The 19,061-nt window shown below is 36.1% G+C and overlaps 1 protein-coding gene across 3 annotated transcripts in view; it reads left to right on the top strand.

The window, feature by feature from the left end:
- Nucleotides 1–17,760, top strand: part of SH3TC1 (SH3 domain and tetratricopeptide repeats 1) — a 29,754-nt gene extending 11,994 nt beyond the window's left edge. For 2 of the 3 annotated variants that reach the window (XM_026034197.1, XM_026034196.1), the window contains 15 exons: nt 804–931; nt 2,682–2,787; nt 3,161–3,304; nt 3,937–4,114; nt 4,698–4,771; nt 5,601–5,796; nt 6,594–6,721; nt 8,666–8,707; nt 9,978–11,666; nt 11,957–12,137; nt 13,828–13,978; nt 15,231–15,353; nt 15,631–15,781; nt 16,415–16,611; nt 16,844–17,760. In XM_026034197.1, the coding sequence (XP_025889982.1) occupies nt 804–931; nt 2,682–2,787; nt 3,161–3,304; nt 3,937–4,114; nt 4,698–4,771; nt 5,601–5,796; nt 6,594–6,721; nt 8,666–8,707; nt 9,978–11,666; nt 11,957–12,137; nt 13,828–13,978; nt 15,231–15,353; nt 15,631–15,781; nt 16,415–16,611; nt 16,844–17,098 (3,743 nt within the window). In that variant the 3' untranslated portion in view covers nt 17,099–17,760. The remainder of the gene's footprint in view (nt 1–803; nt 932–2,681; nt 2,788–3,160; nt 3,305–3,936; nt 4,115–4,697; nt 4,772–5,600; nt 5,797–6,593; nt 6,722–8,665; nt 8,708–9,977; nt 11,667–11,956; nt 12,138–13,827; nt 13,979–15,230; nt 15,354–15,630; nt 15,782–16,414; nt 16,612–16,843) is intronic. The other variant, XM_026034198.1, reaches the window with a different exon arrangement.
- The last annotated feature ends 1,301 nt before the right edge of the window (nt 17,761–19,061 follow it).

Genomic DNA, 19,061 nt, shown 5'->3' with positions numbered 1-19,061 from the left:
ATGTTATGTGCAGTGAAGCTATTTGCGCTCAAGTATCCGTTTCTCACTAGGCACAAATTTACTTTAATCCCTACAGAATTGGGATTCTTCTCAATTGAGATTGTAGATTGCTGCTTATTAAAGCAGGCAGGAAGATTGCCATGGGTGTTATTGGATTTTGGATTACATTTCATTTTCATGAGCTATTATTAATTGTCACTTTGATAAAAGAAGCTGTATTAAGGTTATTTCAATTTAATTATTTCAGTAACACTAAATCTACGTAAGACTTAAATATGTAACTGTAGAAACATGAGTCAACTTGCACAATTCAAGTGTGTAAAATAAATTTGAGTTTTTAAGAAAGTCTTTTTCTGTGATTTTTACATCCTCAAAGGAAATGAGTTGTTTATTGTAAACTAACAATGAGCTGATTAMTATTTAAAGAATTTTGCTTTTGTTCTTTGTACTTATTCTGACTGTGTGAGCATATCTAAACTGAGAGATCTTGTAATTTGGTAATGCTGTTTTGTAACTGTGCTGCCGGTTTTCCTTACCTTAAAGTAGGACTAATTTAGGACAGATTCACTTAGACTCCTGCAGACATATTTAAAAATCACTTAAAGATGTAGATGTAGAACATTTTAGAATATAAGCATATCTATTTTACATATCTGTTTTAATAGATGCAAAGCACTGGTGAAATTTAGCGTTGTTGGAGTACTTTAGGAATACTGTAGACTCTGCCTTTGAGGAAAACCTTTTGGAAAGTCTGCTTCTTCCTCATTGCAAGACTTGTGCTGTAAATAGATATCCTTCTTCAGATATCTSCTTGAAGTTAACTGCAGTGAGACGAAAAAGTGGATGTTCTGATCCCAGGCTCCAAAGACAGCTGAGAGGACGACTTCGTCTTCTGGAAAATGACAGCAGGGAGGTCGTGGCAGTCTTGAGTGTAAGTTGCTTGTGCAGGAGTTGAGTTGCATTTATTCTGAGGATATCATCCTGTGGTTCTGAACCCATCTGTGAGGTACTCGGGTCTCATCTTGTCTGTGCTGTATGTCTGAATTTGAATGGCTCTTCTCCCAAGGCCATATACTATCTAGACTTGTCAGATACACTTGACAATTCAGAGATTGGGTCACCAATTTCATGCAATGTAAATAAGATTTGCTAAGTGAAAAATTTAAGAGTCTTAATTGAAATATATGCTTTGAGATTAGACTTTTTTTAAGATTTAAAATATCTACTGATTTAYTAATTTGCCCTCAAACTTATTCTTTGCTTCTGTTTCTAATCCCTAAGCAGACTGTTAAATGGAAGCTACCTGGAATGCCTGCTGCTAAGCCAAAGAGCAATTTTGAAGAATAATATTAATATTGTACTGGCTAGGGGTTGATAACTGTACTTTTAAATTGCTCATATGGTTGGTCTCATTTTAGGGCAGTGAGAGAATAGGACATCAATGAGGAGGAAGGGGGGGGAAAAAAGACTATAAATATACAAGATATTTGAGACTTGGAAATAGCCTAGGAAAAGAACTGTCAAGGAAGCAAGATTTCAATAAATTCTTTAGAATTGTTTTGATATTGAGCAGTGCATGAAGCCCCCGAGGCTGAGATCTTAGCATGTGTTGGCAATTCATTAATAGACTTCAGGCTTTCATTAATATTTCATCTGGTGTAGAAAGGGGCTTGCACAAGATCAAAGCCTGTAATGAGGCATGAAGAGGAGGCCTGAAAGAGACTTTTGTTTTCTGAGAGGAATTTGGTTTTTAATCCATTATGTGAATTAAAAATACGCAAATTAGAGTGAATTCAGAGGTGTTGTAAAATCTAGTCAGAAAAAGTGTATCAAGCTCTCTTGCTTAGACTTCATAATTTTGAAGGACAAGTTCTTTGTGGAATTAGGATCAGTTTCAGTCTCTCAGCATCTTTTTTTTAAAGATACATTGCAAGCTTGATGTGACATATAGGGACAAGTGTACAGGATATTGAGAAATGATATAGCAACTTTATATTGGTTTAGTTTTGTACCTGATTTATTCCTCAAATACTGATTCAGCTATTTGAGTCAAATTGTGACAGTTTCATACATTTTCCCATTAGATGGTAACCAGCACCACTGAAGAGCCCAGTTTTGAAGTTAGATCTAAAGATCTAACTGATGGGCAATCACACAAGCAGTCAAGATCTGTTTGGCTCAAAGCCATTARAATGTTGGATTTCAATTATTTGAAAGTTTATATAGTTCTCAGTATTGCTGAAATCCCTGATAATCCTTCATTATAACTTACAGTGATTATTGTTCATCTTATTAACTTGCAAAATCTAATGCCATCCTAGCAACATGAATACAATGAGAAGCTTCTGAGCTTTTTTTGACATCTCTTTACAGCACATACTTTAATTTCAGTCCAAAGAAGGAAAGAATCTTAATGGATTTTTWAAAAAAATAACATTTTAATATATTTAGTCTTAATGCATAGAAAGAGTAAACTAGGAAATGTTTCCTAAATGTTCAGTGTTTCCTCTGGAACAAGAATGAAGCTCCCAGGTTCTGACTGTTATAGGTATTTTAAAGTATAGGTAAAAGGTTGGATGACTTTTATCCTCTTTTTCATTACAAGATGTTTCAGCATTTTGATTAATGAAAAATTTTGCTTATTGCATATGATATTAGTATAAYTGTATTTTTTATTTTAGGAGCTCTCAGCTAGATTGCTGTCTATTCACAGTGACCAAGACCTAATAGTAGTGACTTTTAAAACTTTTGAAGAAATATGGAAGTTTCTAACCTACTATTCRCTTGGTAAAGCTATTTCACCATACTACAGTTCAACATGCTTCTGTCTTATTGTTCTGAGCACACATAAATGTTATTGAACTTAGTAATGCTGATGGGCTGGTGAGAACCCCCTCCAAGATGGGCCAGTGCATGATCTTCTCTTTCCACAGTACTAAGGACAGAGAAATTGTTAAACACTTGATGAGATTTGAGCATAAACCATCAAAATTAGCTATAACCTGTGATTCGGTGGGTGCAATTTGTCAGTACTGKGAAGCAAAGGTTGTTATAAATTGTGGGTTAAACAACTATTGAATTATCTGAATACCAACTCCATTCTCTGAGGTTTTTTTCCTTAGTTTAACTACAGCACTAAAGACTTTTTTCCCCCTCCTAGGCTTTATAAATCACTGCATGGAGAATTTATTCCTAGATCCATCTTTCTGGCTGTCTTCTCAAGAAGAGGAAGAAACAGGCATTGAAGTCTGTATAAATGAGCATTCTTTAAATTTGATGTACCAAAGTCTGCTAATACAGGAAGGTAGGAAAAACTGCATGCACTAACTTTAAAGAAGCAACTTTATTAATCTTTTAAATATATATTTATTAAATTTGAAATCTACTTGAAATCTATTGACTCCAAGTGCACCAGAAAGAGAAGAACAACACATTATTGAGTTCCGAATTCAGCAGTATTAAAGGCAACTTGAGAAAGTGATGTGCAATTAACCCACAAATAAAAGGCCTGGGCAGGGGCAAACACTAACCTGTTCAATAGTGCTCCAGGTCCTGGTGGTGTTTGAGGGAAATGGATTGCAGAGGGGCCAGGCTCATGTGCTTTCTAGAAAGAGCATCATCTACTACTGCTATCGAAGACCATGGTGGGCTTGATGGGTCACTGACCAATGCAGTAGAAACTGCATTTTTCGCAGTTTATGGTTTTATAAAAAAGTTTTGRTGTCTTTTATAAAAAAAGACATCACCTCTGCATTTTCACTTAAATACAACCTAGATAAATGCTTGAGTATTTGACAAACATTCAGAAAAATCTTTTGAAACCTGTTTTCATTTTTTTAATAAGATGTTGCTGATACTTTTGAAAACGATTTTAAAGCCCATGTGACACTAAAACTTTATCATAAAATGGCATCTGCTGCACTGCTTTCTTCCTAGGGGCATTTTTTGTTCTAAGTCCTGACAATCTGATAAGAAAGATAACAGCTACAGAGAATGAAATAAACATTGATGGTGAGAATGGGGCTCTTGCTGAAGATGCATCGGTTGGATGTGGGGATGGTGACGTGACCATGTTGTCTAATGTTTCTTCAGAGCCATTGATCCCTTTTCATCAGTAGGTATCTGACTTTAGCTACCTACTTCATAAACTTCTYTTCATATGCATGTCTTTTTAGACACAGATGTGTAAACTGTAGCTTCTTATGGAACATCCACCTACCAATGACAGCAAATGCTCTTTGTTTTCTTGCATACCACAGGATAGAAATTAATTTGGGTAGTTAAACTGCAGCATTAAATATACCATCTTGCAAGTTGGATGTGTTTTTGTAAATCTGAAATAATGACTATTTGCACTTCTAGAATAAAATAATTGTAATAATATCAATTGTCAGGATGCCCAGAGATATAGACAATAACAGGCTAGTCATGMTTTTACTCAAAATTATTCACAGGAGCTATACAACTCCCTAATGCTAATCAGCTATTAAAAGCTAATGTCTGAGCTACTGATTTTGAACTTGAAGAAAAGCCACAAAAGTAATGCTTTTCTTACTATTAATGCTACTCAAAATACAGCTACATTCAAAGTACTGTTGAAACATTTGATGGGTGGGCTATATTTTTTTTAATGGTTTTAAAGTATCATTGTTGTGATTTTAATTGTCACATGCACTTATTTCTTTTTTTAATTTCAGATGGTTTCTTAAAGTGTATTCTGATCCTATTGATCTTACTTACAAAAGAGAACCTAAATCCATCAGGCAAGTTGGTAAGAAGCTCTSTTTAAACATCGGCATTAAAGAAAAAATATCCATTTATCCTGTGCGTTCTTTAGGACAGACATGAAAGGCTTGAATAAAATTTGTCATATTTCATTTACTAGGATGGCAAAATGGTTTTCAAAAATGAAATTGGAACACTAGTCTGCCTATGGCACATCACACTTACAGGACTACTTTCAAAGGGTTTTTATAAAATATATTGCTAGATGTGTCTAATTTCTCTTTTTATTTCTTTTTATTTTTTTCTCTTGAATATCAAAGTAAATACAGAAGGTATTGAAGAGAAGGTAGTGAAGAGTAGTTAGTGAATGCTTCTGTGGGGAGGGTGATAAAGCAAATGCACCAATATGATTGTTGTGGATCTCACATGTCTGCTCTTTCATCAAGTACTGCTAGAGAAACCCAGACTGCAGGAGGTTAGAGAGTTAAATATGTCTTATTTTCTTCTGCTTCATAAATACTGTATTATTGGTATGTAAGTGTATATCTATCCAATAGGGATTTTATTATCCAAATATTCTCACTSTAGTCTGAATTATAGCTTCGAGAGGGAAAAGCAGTGTTTTTTGAAATAATTCTATAGCAAATACTTTAGAAGTCCCTTTCTAAGGATGGGGAAACAGGCTAGTTGGGAAGCTTAAGCCTTTATTTACCATTTTAAGTGCTCAAAGCAAATTGATTAGCTTTKGATGCTTTAAGACTTTCCACATGTGCACTTCAAGAGTCTTTGGCTAAACATGCTCCTTTGCTGAGTTGCAATTCTATGAAAAATCTTTATATTTTTAATTATTGTAGCTGCACATTTTTATTACACAGCAACAGGATCCTGCCTAGCTGYAGTGAATTATGAAAGTACTGGGCCTGAAGAGATTGGTTTCCAAGCAGGGGACAAAATTGAAATCCTTGGCTACTTCATTGAATGCATGGAATGGTTTGTTGGAAGACATGTGCTTACTGGTCAAACAGGTTTTGTAAAGACAAATCATGTTAAACTGGACATGTCAGGGAATAGGTAAGTGATAGATTTGTTTAACCTGTGCACTAAAAGCMTGAAAGGAGTTTCAAGCATTAAAACACTGAATATTTAAACTTCTTTTGAGGGTTGTCATAATTTCTTTTACTCAAAATAAATGTAAAGAAATTGGATTATCAAGTGTTGTGTTGGAAATGTTATCAAACTGTACATGAGTTGCTTATTGGGGAAATGAATTTCAATAGTTGCTCATATTAGTATCAGTCTCCACTGTATTGAATTCCAGAATCCAAGGAATTTTGCTATTTTGGAAGTCTTGATTTTTACTGTTTATTCTAGAGATCTGTTTAAAGTCTCCAAATTCTGTTCTTGCTAGAACCCTCAATATAACTTGTAAATTGTTTCAAATGAGGGCTTTTGTTAGTCACAATGCAGAAAAACTGAAAATTCAGTCTAACATCCATTATCCTCATGTGAACWAAAGTAACACTTACTATTGCCTGGAGCGTTTGCATGCTGAAATAAAGGAATTCTTAGATGTAGTTAGAGGTCCACTTGATACAACTATCACTGCTTTTTCCTAGCAAACTTAATATTCTTAAATATTTGTGTTTTTAGTGAATACTCGCACTGTTATATCTAGATAGAGATAAATTGATAYAGCAGAGGTCATGGAATACGTATGCACAGCTATCATGTCTTGTATGTATGTTTAAGTGTGATTGCTATTAATTCTGAACACAACAAGATCTAGAAAGRCTTCAACAAGCACAATCTTGAATGATAACTTCTGAAGCCATCAGATGCGTTCTCAGAGTTGCTTCTTTCTTTGCTAGACCACAAGAGCTGGAATTTCTGGAAGCAGAAGAACTACCTTTTTTTTCAAAAGAAAAAAATTTGGAAGAAGTCATACATTTATTGAAACAAACATCAATCACAGATGTTTGCTCRGTGTATAGAATAGGTGAGTATGAGCTTCACAAGATATGTATGTTGTTTCCATACTTCTGTTACGATTGTGCTGTTTTTTCTATTTTAATGAGATTCCAGCACTTAAAACTATTTATGTTGCTTTAATATATAAACATATRCTATATATCGTTCTAAGCATATTCTAAACATACTATATGTTGATATTCAGTTTGATYACAGATGTAGTATCTAAAAATCCTTTAGACCCTTTGCTGTGGAACCTTTTCTTACAGCAAATTTCCAAACTTTTTGTCCATTTTTAAGTGAATAGAATGGCTATTAAACATAGTCCTTTAGGTTTGAATGCTATAGTTGCGTTACCAGAGACTGGATGTTCAGCCAAATAATATCTTTGTTGTTCTTAGGAAAAGTGGAATAACAGCTGGTGTACGTGTGCTCTAGCATCCAACTCTTTATGCTTGCTTTAAGTCATATAGAAAACAGCAGGRTCTATTGATATAAAGAAATAATGCATTTTTAGCTACATCCTTTCTGATACAGCCACTTTTAAGTGCCTGGTGTTTTCTCTGTTGACTTTAGACATGGGCAGTCTATGATAAATCTCTTGCTGAACTGAACTTGTGGGAAACTTCTCATCCCCTTACAAGCTGCTCTGTGGAGAGGGATGTGTGTGCTCTGCACCCTTATTCTCCCTGCAGACAGTAACTTGGACATCTCAGACCTGAGCTGGAAAATTTTGTCAATGTCCAGTGACTTCATTTCTCTCAAATGATAAGCCTAGGAACAAAACTTGAAACTCGGGAGTTAAAACGCATGGACTTAGCAATGTTATCTTTGCCTGTAGCATGTCATCCTCTCCTTAGTCATTGCAGCTACCGTTTCTTTTCAACTCCCCTCTAGCTAAGTGCTGTATTTTCATCACCATTTTCTCTTAAATTGTTCAAGCAATCAGCATAACCTGACTTATCCAGAACAAGTGTTTTCAGAAGTCATTTGATGTTTTGGGTGAGCTGATTAAATGCCTCGCAGGTTTTCAGTTCCTTCTATCTGTATCAGTATAACATAAAGTATCATTATTTATGAACACTTCCTCAATTCAATACTCGGAGCATCATTTTATAACAACTAATACAAACACTTCATGGCTTTTTTTGGCAAACTCTGGGAAGCATTTAAACAAAGGAAATTCAGAAGTAAACAGTCAATGAAACATCTTTGATAATGGCTAGTAAAATAGCTTCCTATCAGCTTACAGAGACCTGGTTCTGAGTCTCTCATTTTTAAATATTTCCTTCCTACCATTTCATTGCCTCTAGGATATATGAAAAAACAGAATACATTATTCTAAAAATGCAGAATGACAGCTGAAATACTGTAATATCTTCTACATAGTAATTTCTTGTGTTTTTTGAATGTGCTATGTTAAATGTTTAAATCAGGATTTAAACAAGTACTTTCAATGGAAATGGAGAAATTTAAAAATTTAGAGGTTTTTCATCTGCATGTTGCTRAAATGGCTACAAAAGCTTGACACATCTTATGCAAGTTATACTAAATAATTTTTCCAAAGATTGATGTTAAAATCTATTTCTGTACTATTAAGAGTATGATACAAACATCTTCCCTCTAAATGAGGCATTCACAGTGTCCATTTGTAAAGTGTCATATGTTTATATGTTGTGTTGTAATTCATCAGTGGGAAAGCAAGTTGACCTTAATTCTCAATGTTGTATGCAGATGTTTCCCTACCTACTGTGGACTCTTAGGTACATAATAGCAGACATATTGTTGCGGAAAAGTGAGTTGTTACTGTGTTAGCTTTGGGCCAAGTTTAGAATATGTTTGTTCTTTCCTAAATTTACATAACCCATGGATGCCTTTTGATGCTATAACCTATGACAGGACTATTTTTAGTTTATCTAAAATTGGAAAAACTTGAATACCATAATCAACATGGCTATTTTCTTTTTTACAGATCAGTTGGAAGAACTCGAATATCAGAAGTCTCATGAATGTGGTAATGATTAAAATACATACAAATCTTATGCAAAATGAATGTGGTTTCTAATCTTTTGGGTACCTTTCCCGTCTTTTCTCTTTATTTCTTAATGTCTTTTCACATTCTAATTTTATTCTTGTCTGCTTYTCTGTTTTCACAAGTTTGATTGTCRGCCATTGTACACTTTCAGACATTAGATGCCTCTCAGACCTAACCATCCAGTGTCGAAGTATAGTTTATTTTTGTTGTTGTGACTTCCTCTTCTTCCCTCACCAGCTATTTAAAAATGGAAAACATTGAATATGGGACACCTGGCAAATGCTGAGCTTCAATTCCAGCATATTTTCATTTTGCATTAAAACTTTGTCCCATTAATGTAGTTCCTCAAAGGTAAATTCTGAAGATGAAATGTTATTTCCCATTGCCATTTAGTTGTCCTGCTGTCATTGCCTTGATTGTACTAGCACTTTTCTAAATACTTTATCAATAATTTTGATATTTATGATTTTGTTGAACATTTTAAGACATGAAGCTCAGACTTAGGGAGCTCAGTTTTCTACAATTTCAATAGAKTGATAGTTGGCTGTAACCCTCATTGAGTATCGTCCCAGTCTGCCTCCGTGGTCCCACCTATGCCTTTATGGGCCCCTTTATAAACACAAATAGAAACCATGTGGGGATCCACAACAGAAATGGCATAGCCCTGTTTCTCCATCCTAAATAATCTGGCCTGGTTTTCCAGCAGAACATAAGCRTACTCTTAATTCACATGCATACCCACTTTCATGGTTCCTTTGAACCTTAAGGATATCCAGTATCCATGCTCAGTCCTTTTGCCACTTAACTCTAGTTTGACTTGAGATTTTTTCCAGCTTCTAGTCTTTTCCAGTTTACCAGCTAATTGGAATTGTAATTCATTAGTGTATTTCTCCTTCGTATAGAACAGAGGTTATACACTTCCAAAAATTGCTTTGGAGTAGAGTTAATTAAGGTGGAACTGATAAGTATTGAGGTATAAGTCTTGGCCAGACAAGTGTACTTCTTCAGCAGCCTGCTTCTGTGGGACAAGCGCTTGTTACCACCTGCTACCCCCATTCCTCTGTTTTTCCTAAATTCATTCCTCCCTAATCTGCCTCAGTCTCTCCCTTTCCCCACCTTTGGTTTGTCTCCTAGAAGATAAACAATTTTCTTAAGAGTATTTACTGATGAATGCTTCYATTTAATCAAAGATATGTGGAAGTGTACCCATGCGAAACTTGTAATCTTGTAACTTACTTTTGAACTACAGAAATTCTATGTCCATGTTCTACCACGGTATCCACTAGCAAGAATGGCAAGATAGAAGAATTCCTGAAGAAATTCAAGGATTTGGAGGCCACACAAGTGGGAGAGCCAACTCCTGAAGGAAAAGATTCTGCTAGCTCTTTAAATACAGGAATCCTTCCTCAACCTGAAAAAAAATTCTTCTGTATACATCAAGATGATGTTCAAGCATCTAAAGTGTTTGACTCATTGTTGCTGTTCTTAAATAGAAAAGAGTATGAGAGGAACTTCAAAGACCTCTATGATTTTTCTTACTCTTTTATCACGAACATGTTTTACGGTTACTCAGAGGAAGAAGAAGTGGTTAATTATTTGAGATTAGCAAGGGAAGCAGCGAAGAAAGCAAGCATGKCCTGGGCTCTCACAAGGCTATGTTTTCTTTTAGGTAGGTTGAGTGTTAAAAAGCTTAAGTTTTCCCAAGCTCGGGTTTATTTTGAGGAAGCCTTGGGAGCTGTAAATGGAGGATTTAGTGATATGTATCTCATAATTGCTCTTTATATAAACCTAACAGGGATCTATTTGACACAAAAGAACAAAGAAAAGTGTGCTCACATTTTTGACAAGGCTGTGTCCCTTCTTGTGAGTATCCCCAACTACATTTGCAGCTCTGACCTTGAGTCAGATATTCTAAAGCATGCTCTAAAGAGGGCAATACTGAGCCAGAGCCAGCCTGCGGAGGCAAGGGTGTGCTTTCTATTGGCAAAACACTACAMTGAACGCAAACAGTACGAAGAGGTGCTGCCATTCTTGGAAAGGTTGCAACTGTTGCTTAATGACTTGAGTTTTCAAAACAACTTGACAACCAACTGCTATTTCAAACTAGCAGAGTCGTACAATGAGAAATGCTTACCCCACATTGTGTTAAGTTGCGTAAAGGTTGCTTCTTCCTGGAGTTCAGGTACCTTAATGGATTCCTTGAAGAGAATTGATTTGGTCGTCAAGAATGCTCCCAAGCTCTATGGCCTTAGAAAACTCAAGCAGACGCTCCCATCCCAAATAGCACCTTATCTCACGCAAGCTCTCTCCTCTTCGTTTACTAATGACCACCAAGGACTACGCAGCTCTATCTACCTTGGCTTAGCAGAACTGTACAGCCACTACAAGCACTATGGAAAAGCCATTGCTTACATGACGAAAGCGCTGGACTCCGATATTTCTGCTAAGCCGGAGGAAACTGTCAACCATTTGGTTTCACTTGCTTGGCTATATATTCTTCATGGGCAGTATGATGTGGCATTAGCCATTTTAAATGCCATTGGAGACTCTTCCCGGAGCAATCCTCAGCAACTAGGCATTGTTTATAATATGCTTGCCATTGCTTTAAAAAGAAGAAATGATACCAAGGGAGCTGCTGAGAATTACTACAAAGCCCTGCGTCTTTCAGAAGAGACCAATAGGACTCATAACCAAGCTATTGTCYTGGCTAATTTTGGGGCCCTCTGTCTGCATGCAGCAGCCAGAAAGCTGGCAGAGCACTATTATATCAGGGCAGTGAAACTGTTCTCCACGCTTCCAGTTATGGACTGTGGCCGAGWTTTTAATCAAGTCCTCCTTCAGCTGGGATGTTACTACGTTAGTGGATCTCAGAGAGAAAAAGGAAGATTTTATTATGAATGGGCATTTTTAGTTGCAATGGAGACAGGGCATCTGGAAAGTAAGTACAATATTGCACATTCAGTTATGTGGCATCTACTGAAGCAGTTATAATTTTTGCTTTGTTCTATAATARAAGAAATATGTATTTTTTGCTGTAAATATCACTTTGTTTGTAAAAAGCATAGGAATTAGTACATTCTGTATTATTTGCCAGTACAGACAGCACCAGTTTAAATATATGAAAACATAATGTTCTGAATTTTTGAAATAATAGGAATTATTTTTAAACACTTCTAACTTAACCATGAATCTCTGTCTTAAAGTTGTATTTCAAATCTCTTTTCCTAGGTCAGCTTCAAGCTATTAAGCTGCTGTGTCAATTCTACAGTACAGTTATTCCTAATGAGGCTCAATGTGTCATCTACAATGAATATCAGCTATCTTTAGCTAGAAAGATGTCCAACAAAGTTTTGGAGGGACAAGTTTTGGAAACTATTAGTCAGCTCTATCTGTCGCTAGGAACAGAAAGGTGAGACATACTCAGTGACTTTTATTTTGATCAAAACATGTCATGCTACAGGGCTTCATTTTTTGCAACAGATGAATATAGCTCAAATGTTCACACTTTGCCAATATACTCTGGTATTAATACTGGAGAGTTTTTTGATTTAAGTAACTGTCTCCYCAAGACAGACAAGATGTTCAAGAAACATTAGCACCACTTCATGAGCCAAATTGTTTTTCRAATGTATATAAATATGCATACATTATGCAACTTGATGTCTTGATGACTTTTGGTGATAGTAGCTATTATGTGACAATTTTTCTATCAAAGTGAATGAAATATTCCAATAGATCAAATATCAAATTGTCTGACTTCAGGGAGTCATTCACTTTGGAACAAGATATTCTTTTTCTTCTCTCTTGAGGCRTATTTGAGATTAGCCTCAGTTTTGGAGAGAGTGTAAGGTTTTAAGTGAAAGAAGCCTATGTGTCTGACTTCTCATCTGTCATCTAGCTTATTCTGCTTTGCTAGCTTCTRTTTAATGATATAGTAAGTGATTTCTTTTTGCATGGGCTAAGATTTATGGTTTAAAATCAGAAGTATTTAACTAGCTGGATAACCTTATTCTTTGTGTGCRTGAATTTACCAAAAAAAGTTGACTGTGTAGCTTCCGCAGACTATGGAGTACACTCCATACATTAAAAACAAACAAAAAAAACCCTATAATATTACAATATTCTGAGTTAACAGCCCTGAGTAACAAAGGTATCTCTACAATTATGTAGAAATGAAAACTGTTTCATGCTCTGTGGCACTGCATTCCCTCTTCTGGAAATYACCTCCTCACTGTAAAGGAGCATCTACCCCCTAGCAAGCCTGTGGCTGTGCCAGGGGTCCCAGCCTGACCTGTCTCAGCTAATAGGCTGGGCTATGGATTGGCAGATATTTTTATCTCGGCCATAAAAGCAAAATGTCTGAAGGAGAATGGAAGAGATTTTTATTCACTAGACTCAGTTGGACTATTTTAACTATCTGCTTTGCTGTATCCTCATATTTCTCTGAGCTTARCTTGCTGTTAAAGGCAGCTGAAATAGTGGATCTCTATTTCCTATTAAGAATAAGTGACCTTTTTCAGTTTCTGTATGAATCAGAGTGGTAAAATCTTTTTTTTTCCACTCAAGTGAGATTTTGTTGAGACGGAAGAGAAATCCTGATAGGATTTCAAGAAACCTACTACTATTTGATTTGTTCAGCATCTTTTGGAGGTCTGAATAGGTTGTATAAAGGTACAGTACTTAAGGATTCACTGTAACTGTGCAGTTCATGTGCTGGGACTTTGCAAGATGACAGATTGAGAAGGAATTAATAAAATATTTGGGGCTTCTGTGCCTGGCGTGAAGCCCCAAAATCTTGACCAAACAGGATTTTCTGATTAAAAGTATGGCCATTCCTCTGGGAGCGTGGTGCCCTTGGACCTTCTCAGTARCAACTGTGCTACTTCATCTTATAATTTAGAACTGGTGTGTGGATTTTGTTTTTCTTCTCCCAAGATTTTATGCAAATGTTTACTAGCCCAAATTGTTCTCAGGTCAGGTGACATTTAGAAATAATTGTATTTTATACTGTCTCTTACATATGAAACCTTTCTCTCATTATGAAGATGTACATTCCTAGTTCTGAAAAGTACCTTTATTAGCAGTTTTCCTTGTTTCAGGGCTTATAGGTCAGCTCTGGAATATACCAAAAGAAGCCTTGGAATATTTATAGATCTTCAGAAAAAAGAGAAAGAAGCATATGCTTGGCTGCAGGCAGGAAAGATTTATTACATTCTTAGGCAGAATGAGCTTGTGGATCTTTATATTCAGGTATGTTTTGCTCACTTGGTATGTTTTGTAGTTTCTAATGTTAATACGTTAAAAAAAATTGTACAAAGAAGCAGAAAAACATAGGTACTAAGCTCATATTTAAAGTGTGTTGACATTTGTTGTGGATTACTTTTAATGAATATTTCATGTATTCATTGAATACATTCCATGGACACAGACCAAACCCATTTATGGAAGGGACTGTACCATAGATGGCTATTTCTTCCTTCTACTAGAAGGCTCTAGCTGATAGCCAAGGCAGTCATCCAAATGGTGTTGGACAAGCCAAATCAGCCTGAGGACTGACTTCATATCTGTTGTTTTCAATGTGAGAAACAGGTCAGGGACATACACACAGTGTGGGACATGTATAGATGTTGGTATTTAACATCAGTGTCAGTGCCTCTGTCAGGAGAGTATTAGAATAGAAATCTGTCCCCTGAAAAGCTGGCCACTCTGCCAGTAGTTTGTGCAAGTCACCACAGCTCCGTCTGTATTTAAAGACCAAATTCTAAAAATGTGATGTAACAGAGTCCTTAGGTTCTTTAAGTCTGAGTAGGATCAAAGACTTTAAGTGAAAGCAGAGAGTTGGACTGGTATTAATTGAATGCAGTTTGAAAATTAGAGATTACAAAACCAAAGCAAGATTCAGCTACTGAGTAAAGCATCCTGAGACAGCAGGGCTGTCTTGCTTCATCTGCTTTCCCAATACTACTTTTGCTTTCCCAATAACTGACTTTTGCTATTATTCATTTGCTTTGGAGGGTGCATGCTTCCTTTCATGAAAATCTTCCTACTAATAATGGCATAAAATGATTTCAGAAGAGCAATAAAGAGAAGCTAGACCTACCTTCTCTTAGAATTTGCAGGCTTTTAAATCTTGACTCTCAGATACATCAAGCTTTAAGTTATTTTTCTTCCTAATTGAAATTTAATGATGTAGCTATCAAAGGCTCTGTTGCTTATGGAGAGTGCTAGGTGCTGACGGAGATGGTAGGAAACTATTGCTTGAAAACAGAATATTGTGATCCTGTAAGTGCCCTAGTCCTTATGCTTCTTGAGTATCTTCCACTGCCTACTCAAAGAAGAGGATGTCAATGAAGACAGCTGTAGTCTCAGCAAAGCTAACACATCTTCTCCTGTAGTATGAGAGGGTTCAACAAGATTTTTTTAATTGCTTTTTTAATTGTTAGTATAACTACTTTACCAAAAAGTAATCAAGGTTTTYCTTTCACCTGTCCTGTTTTTTCAGGTTGCTCAGGATGCTGCTCTTTACACAGGAGATCCAAATTTAGGAATGGAGCTGTTTGAAGCTGCTGGAGACATATTTTTCAATGGCACTTGGGAAAAGGAGAAAGCAGTGACTTTCTACAGGGTTTGTGTTCTGTTTTTCTATTGCATTAGTAGTTGTTGCTAGGTGTTCTACAAAAGCTAAACCAAAAGATGATCTGCTCACCAGTTTATAGTTTGTTGTAGCTGAGTAATTTCTGTCAGTGTTAACAGATTTGGTCTGTTTCAACTTTTCCACTGACTGTATGATCTCTGTTAGATGCAAACAGAAAACCAAGAGTAGAAATGGCTTTAGATCATAAAAATTGATGATGCCAGCACACACCTTGGAATTCAGATGTGCATTTCCTCATGCATTTTAGGATAGGGCCATTCCACTTGCTGTTGAGACGGGTAATAAAAATGCTGAACTCCGACTATACAACAAGCTGTCAGAACTGCTGGCAAACCTGAAGGCTTATGAGGAAAGTCTGGAATATGCAAGATTATCCCTGATGCTCAGTGTGAATTTAGGTAAGACCAGTTTCCTGGTCTCCTTTTTACAACTAAGCTATAATATAGATAAATATTGTTGTTCCTAGAGGCTTTTAAAAGTAATGCCCTGATTTTAGATTTGTTCATGTCCTTAGTAATGGACAGAGCTGTAAAAAGTAATAATAGGGCTAGTTTTCAAAGACACCATTCTCTCAAATTTGAGAGAGATGAACATTCTCCCCACTCYGCACCTGTGCAGACAGGTCACTTTGATCATTGTGATTTTTTTATATGATTTTTTGGATGGAAAGTTTGTATTGGAATAAATTTTCAATCCCATTATCTACTACACTTTGAAAATCTATTTATATTCCTCAAGCATGTGTGCTGGGTTTGTATAGCTATATACGAGAGGTATTAATGCAATTGTTTCTTAAGAAAATCCCCCCAAAAAATCAAATGCTACAGGGAGAAATTCAGCAGTTTTGTATGTGTGTTTTCTTTTTTTTTAAAGAAATAAAAGTCATTAGGTTTTGGCTATGCATCTCTTGGAGAAATTTGTTCATGAAAGGATCAACAACTACTATATAGAAGAAAAAAAAGATTAGTTTCAGAAAGCGGACTTCTTACTGTCTCTCTGACTTTATCCTGATTTCAACATCTTCTGATTAGGAAATCAGCTCAATGAACGAGTAGCCTACCATCGCCTGGCTGCCATCCATTACCATCTGGGTCACTGTGAGCTTGCTGAACACTTTTACTTGAAAGCCTTGTCCCTCTGTTCCTCTCCTTTGGAGTTCGAGGAAGAAACACTGTATTACGTSAAGGTGTACTTGATCTTGGGAGACATCATATTCTATGACCTAAAGGTAAGAAATACTAAAAGAAGCAGAGGGGGAAACTATTCCATTGAAATGTCTTATGACATTAAGTTTTTACCTATTATTGGTTTTATGCATTTTGAATACAATAATAGAGTGGAAAAACTAATTTTGGTTTCAGAATCTTAATTCTTTTGGTCAGATATGTAACAAACTGCTCTTGGATGTCCTCTTAAACCTGTTGAACTACAGAGGGTACTGTTTTTGTCTCTTATTTCAGGATCCTTTTGATGCAGCAGGTTATTACCATTTGGCACTGGCTGCCGCCATGGACTTGGGTAATAAAAAAGCCCAGTTGAAGATTTACACAAGACTTGCAGTCATCTACCATAACTTTCTTGTAGATCGGGAAATGTCTCTCTTCTTCTATCAGAAGGCAAGAACTTTTGCAACAGAGCTGAATGTTAGGAGAATAAACCTAGCTCCTGATAGGTGTTATAAGAATTCAAGAGCATCTTTGAAAAATGTATTCTAACATCAATGGAAGCAGCTAGAGAAATACTGCATCAGCCTTGGAGCATGCAGAATGCATTTAATGTGTCATACGGCCTATATTTAAGTGGAAGCTTAGCCTCTGAAACAGGTTCAAATTGATTTTTTGATTACCTGTTATGACTGTGGACTGTGTTTGTCTGAGATGTGCAGTCCTGTCTCTGTATTTGAAGATCAGTGTATGAACTAAACCACAACCTGAAGGCCTTTATCTTTTTAAAAACTGCATTTTTTCTTTGCTAATTGTTTTTGCATAGCTGGATATCAGGCACAAAATGATTGATGCATGTATACAATGAAATATATTTAATAAAGAATTGCAGAGGGCTAACACTCCATGAAAAGCTGTGGCTTTCTTTGACCCAGCTTTATTGTATTTACTCAATGTTGTAGAAATATTTGCACAAGCATKTTAGGGTATTTGGGAATAAATTTGATCCAGTTCTCCAGGCATCACTCATCACTTTCCCTCAAACTTGCCTACTGTGGAACTCTTAAGCTCTTAGAGAAAACACTTTGTAGTCATGAGAACACTTATGTGCACTTATGTGGCAATTTTCAAAGCTGTCAGTATTATTTCCATAGGACTTATTCCAGCAGCTACTACAGCCTCCCCTATAACTATTATGTCCAGTAGAATATATTTATTCACTTCACTTGCAAAAATCTGTATTGTTACTTTTGGTAGTTCTAAAACCCTGTGCTTCAAATATTTTTATGTAGCAAGGCCTTGGTAGAAATGATATAGTAGATCATGCTGTATAGTTTGAGAAGGAATGTGTATGTTTGGAGTTTGTTATTTGCAATTAAACATTTAGATAAATTGGGAAGTAATGTCTTTTCATTTTTTTTGTCACAACTACATAGTTTATTGTATTTTTAAAGGCCTTTACATGGGATGTGAAGGTGAGTTGAAAGTTACGGGCTATCTATTTCATTTTATTTGCCAGTACTGCCTAATCTGAGGAATTAAGTAAATGTACAACCCTCCTCCCTTTTTTTTCTCTCCCTATCCCTGTATTCTCATTGCTTTGACTGTCTGCCTAAGCATCTTTTCTTGAAATCTGTAATTCTGCACACTCTGAACACTTCATATGTGTATCTGCCTCTGACTTTTGTGGGTTTTCTCTCTTTGTACATACATCATTATATTTTTGGTTCCTTCCACTAAAGGARTGTAGGATACTTATGCATAACCTGGATGCTAAGCTACTACTAGAGAAGTGTCACTCCAGAGAAGTGACAGTCTAGATTTATGCTGCTAGGCTCAAATGGGCACAGCTGGGCCTGTATCTTCCTCCTCAGTGACTGCTGTAACCATAGTTCTATGGAATGGACCACTGACACCATCATGATAATTGTGACCTGTTAAGTATCTTCAGGACAAGATTTGACTTGCGTAGACGGAGAACCTCTGCTACTGTTGGTGCTGCTGTTGGTTCAGAATATATAAACTTTTCATCTGATTCTGATTGTCATAAACACGTTCTGTCTTTGTATTTCAGGAAGGGAAAGCTGCTCTTCCTAATCTGAAATTCAATTCTACTGATAAGGACTGCTTTCCTTCACTGCCGCTTCYTCTGCTTGTCCCAATTTCACAGAAAACTTGCTTTGAGAACAATTCAGTCTTTCATATTAATTCACTATTTAATGTCATATTGTGCTTGCACAATGTACATACCACCCTGAATATCTTATGCACTTCTTTTAAGCCTGCAAAGCATAAAAATTTAACTGGAGATATTAATATTTTTTTAACTGCCTTTTTTGGAATTTAATACCTGAATCCCTTCAGTTTGCTCTGAAGACAAAGGAGCTCTATTTCCACCCTTAGAATGTCCTTAAGGTAAGTCACAGGCATGAAATTTCAAAAATTTCTATAAAATGTCTGGTGGCATTTATGTTCCAAAAACTGTTTCAAAGGCCCTTGGACTTTTAAATGTGTC

The sequence above is a fragment of the Nothoprocta perdicaria genome, unplaced genomic scaffold, assembly GCF_003342845.1.
Source record: "Nothoprocta perdicaria isolate Ctin4 unplaced genomic scaffold, notPer1 scaffold_14, whole genome shotgun sequence".
NCBI classification, from domain to species: Eukaryota; Metazoa; Chordata; class Aves; order Tinamiformes; family Tinamidae; genus Nothoprocta; species Nothoprocta perdicaria.
Note: the sequence above shows the minus strand (reverse complement) of the source record. Positions and strands in the feature narration are given on the sequence as shown.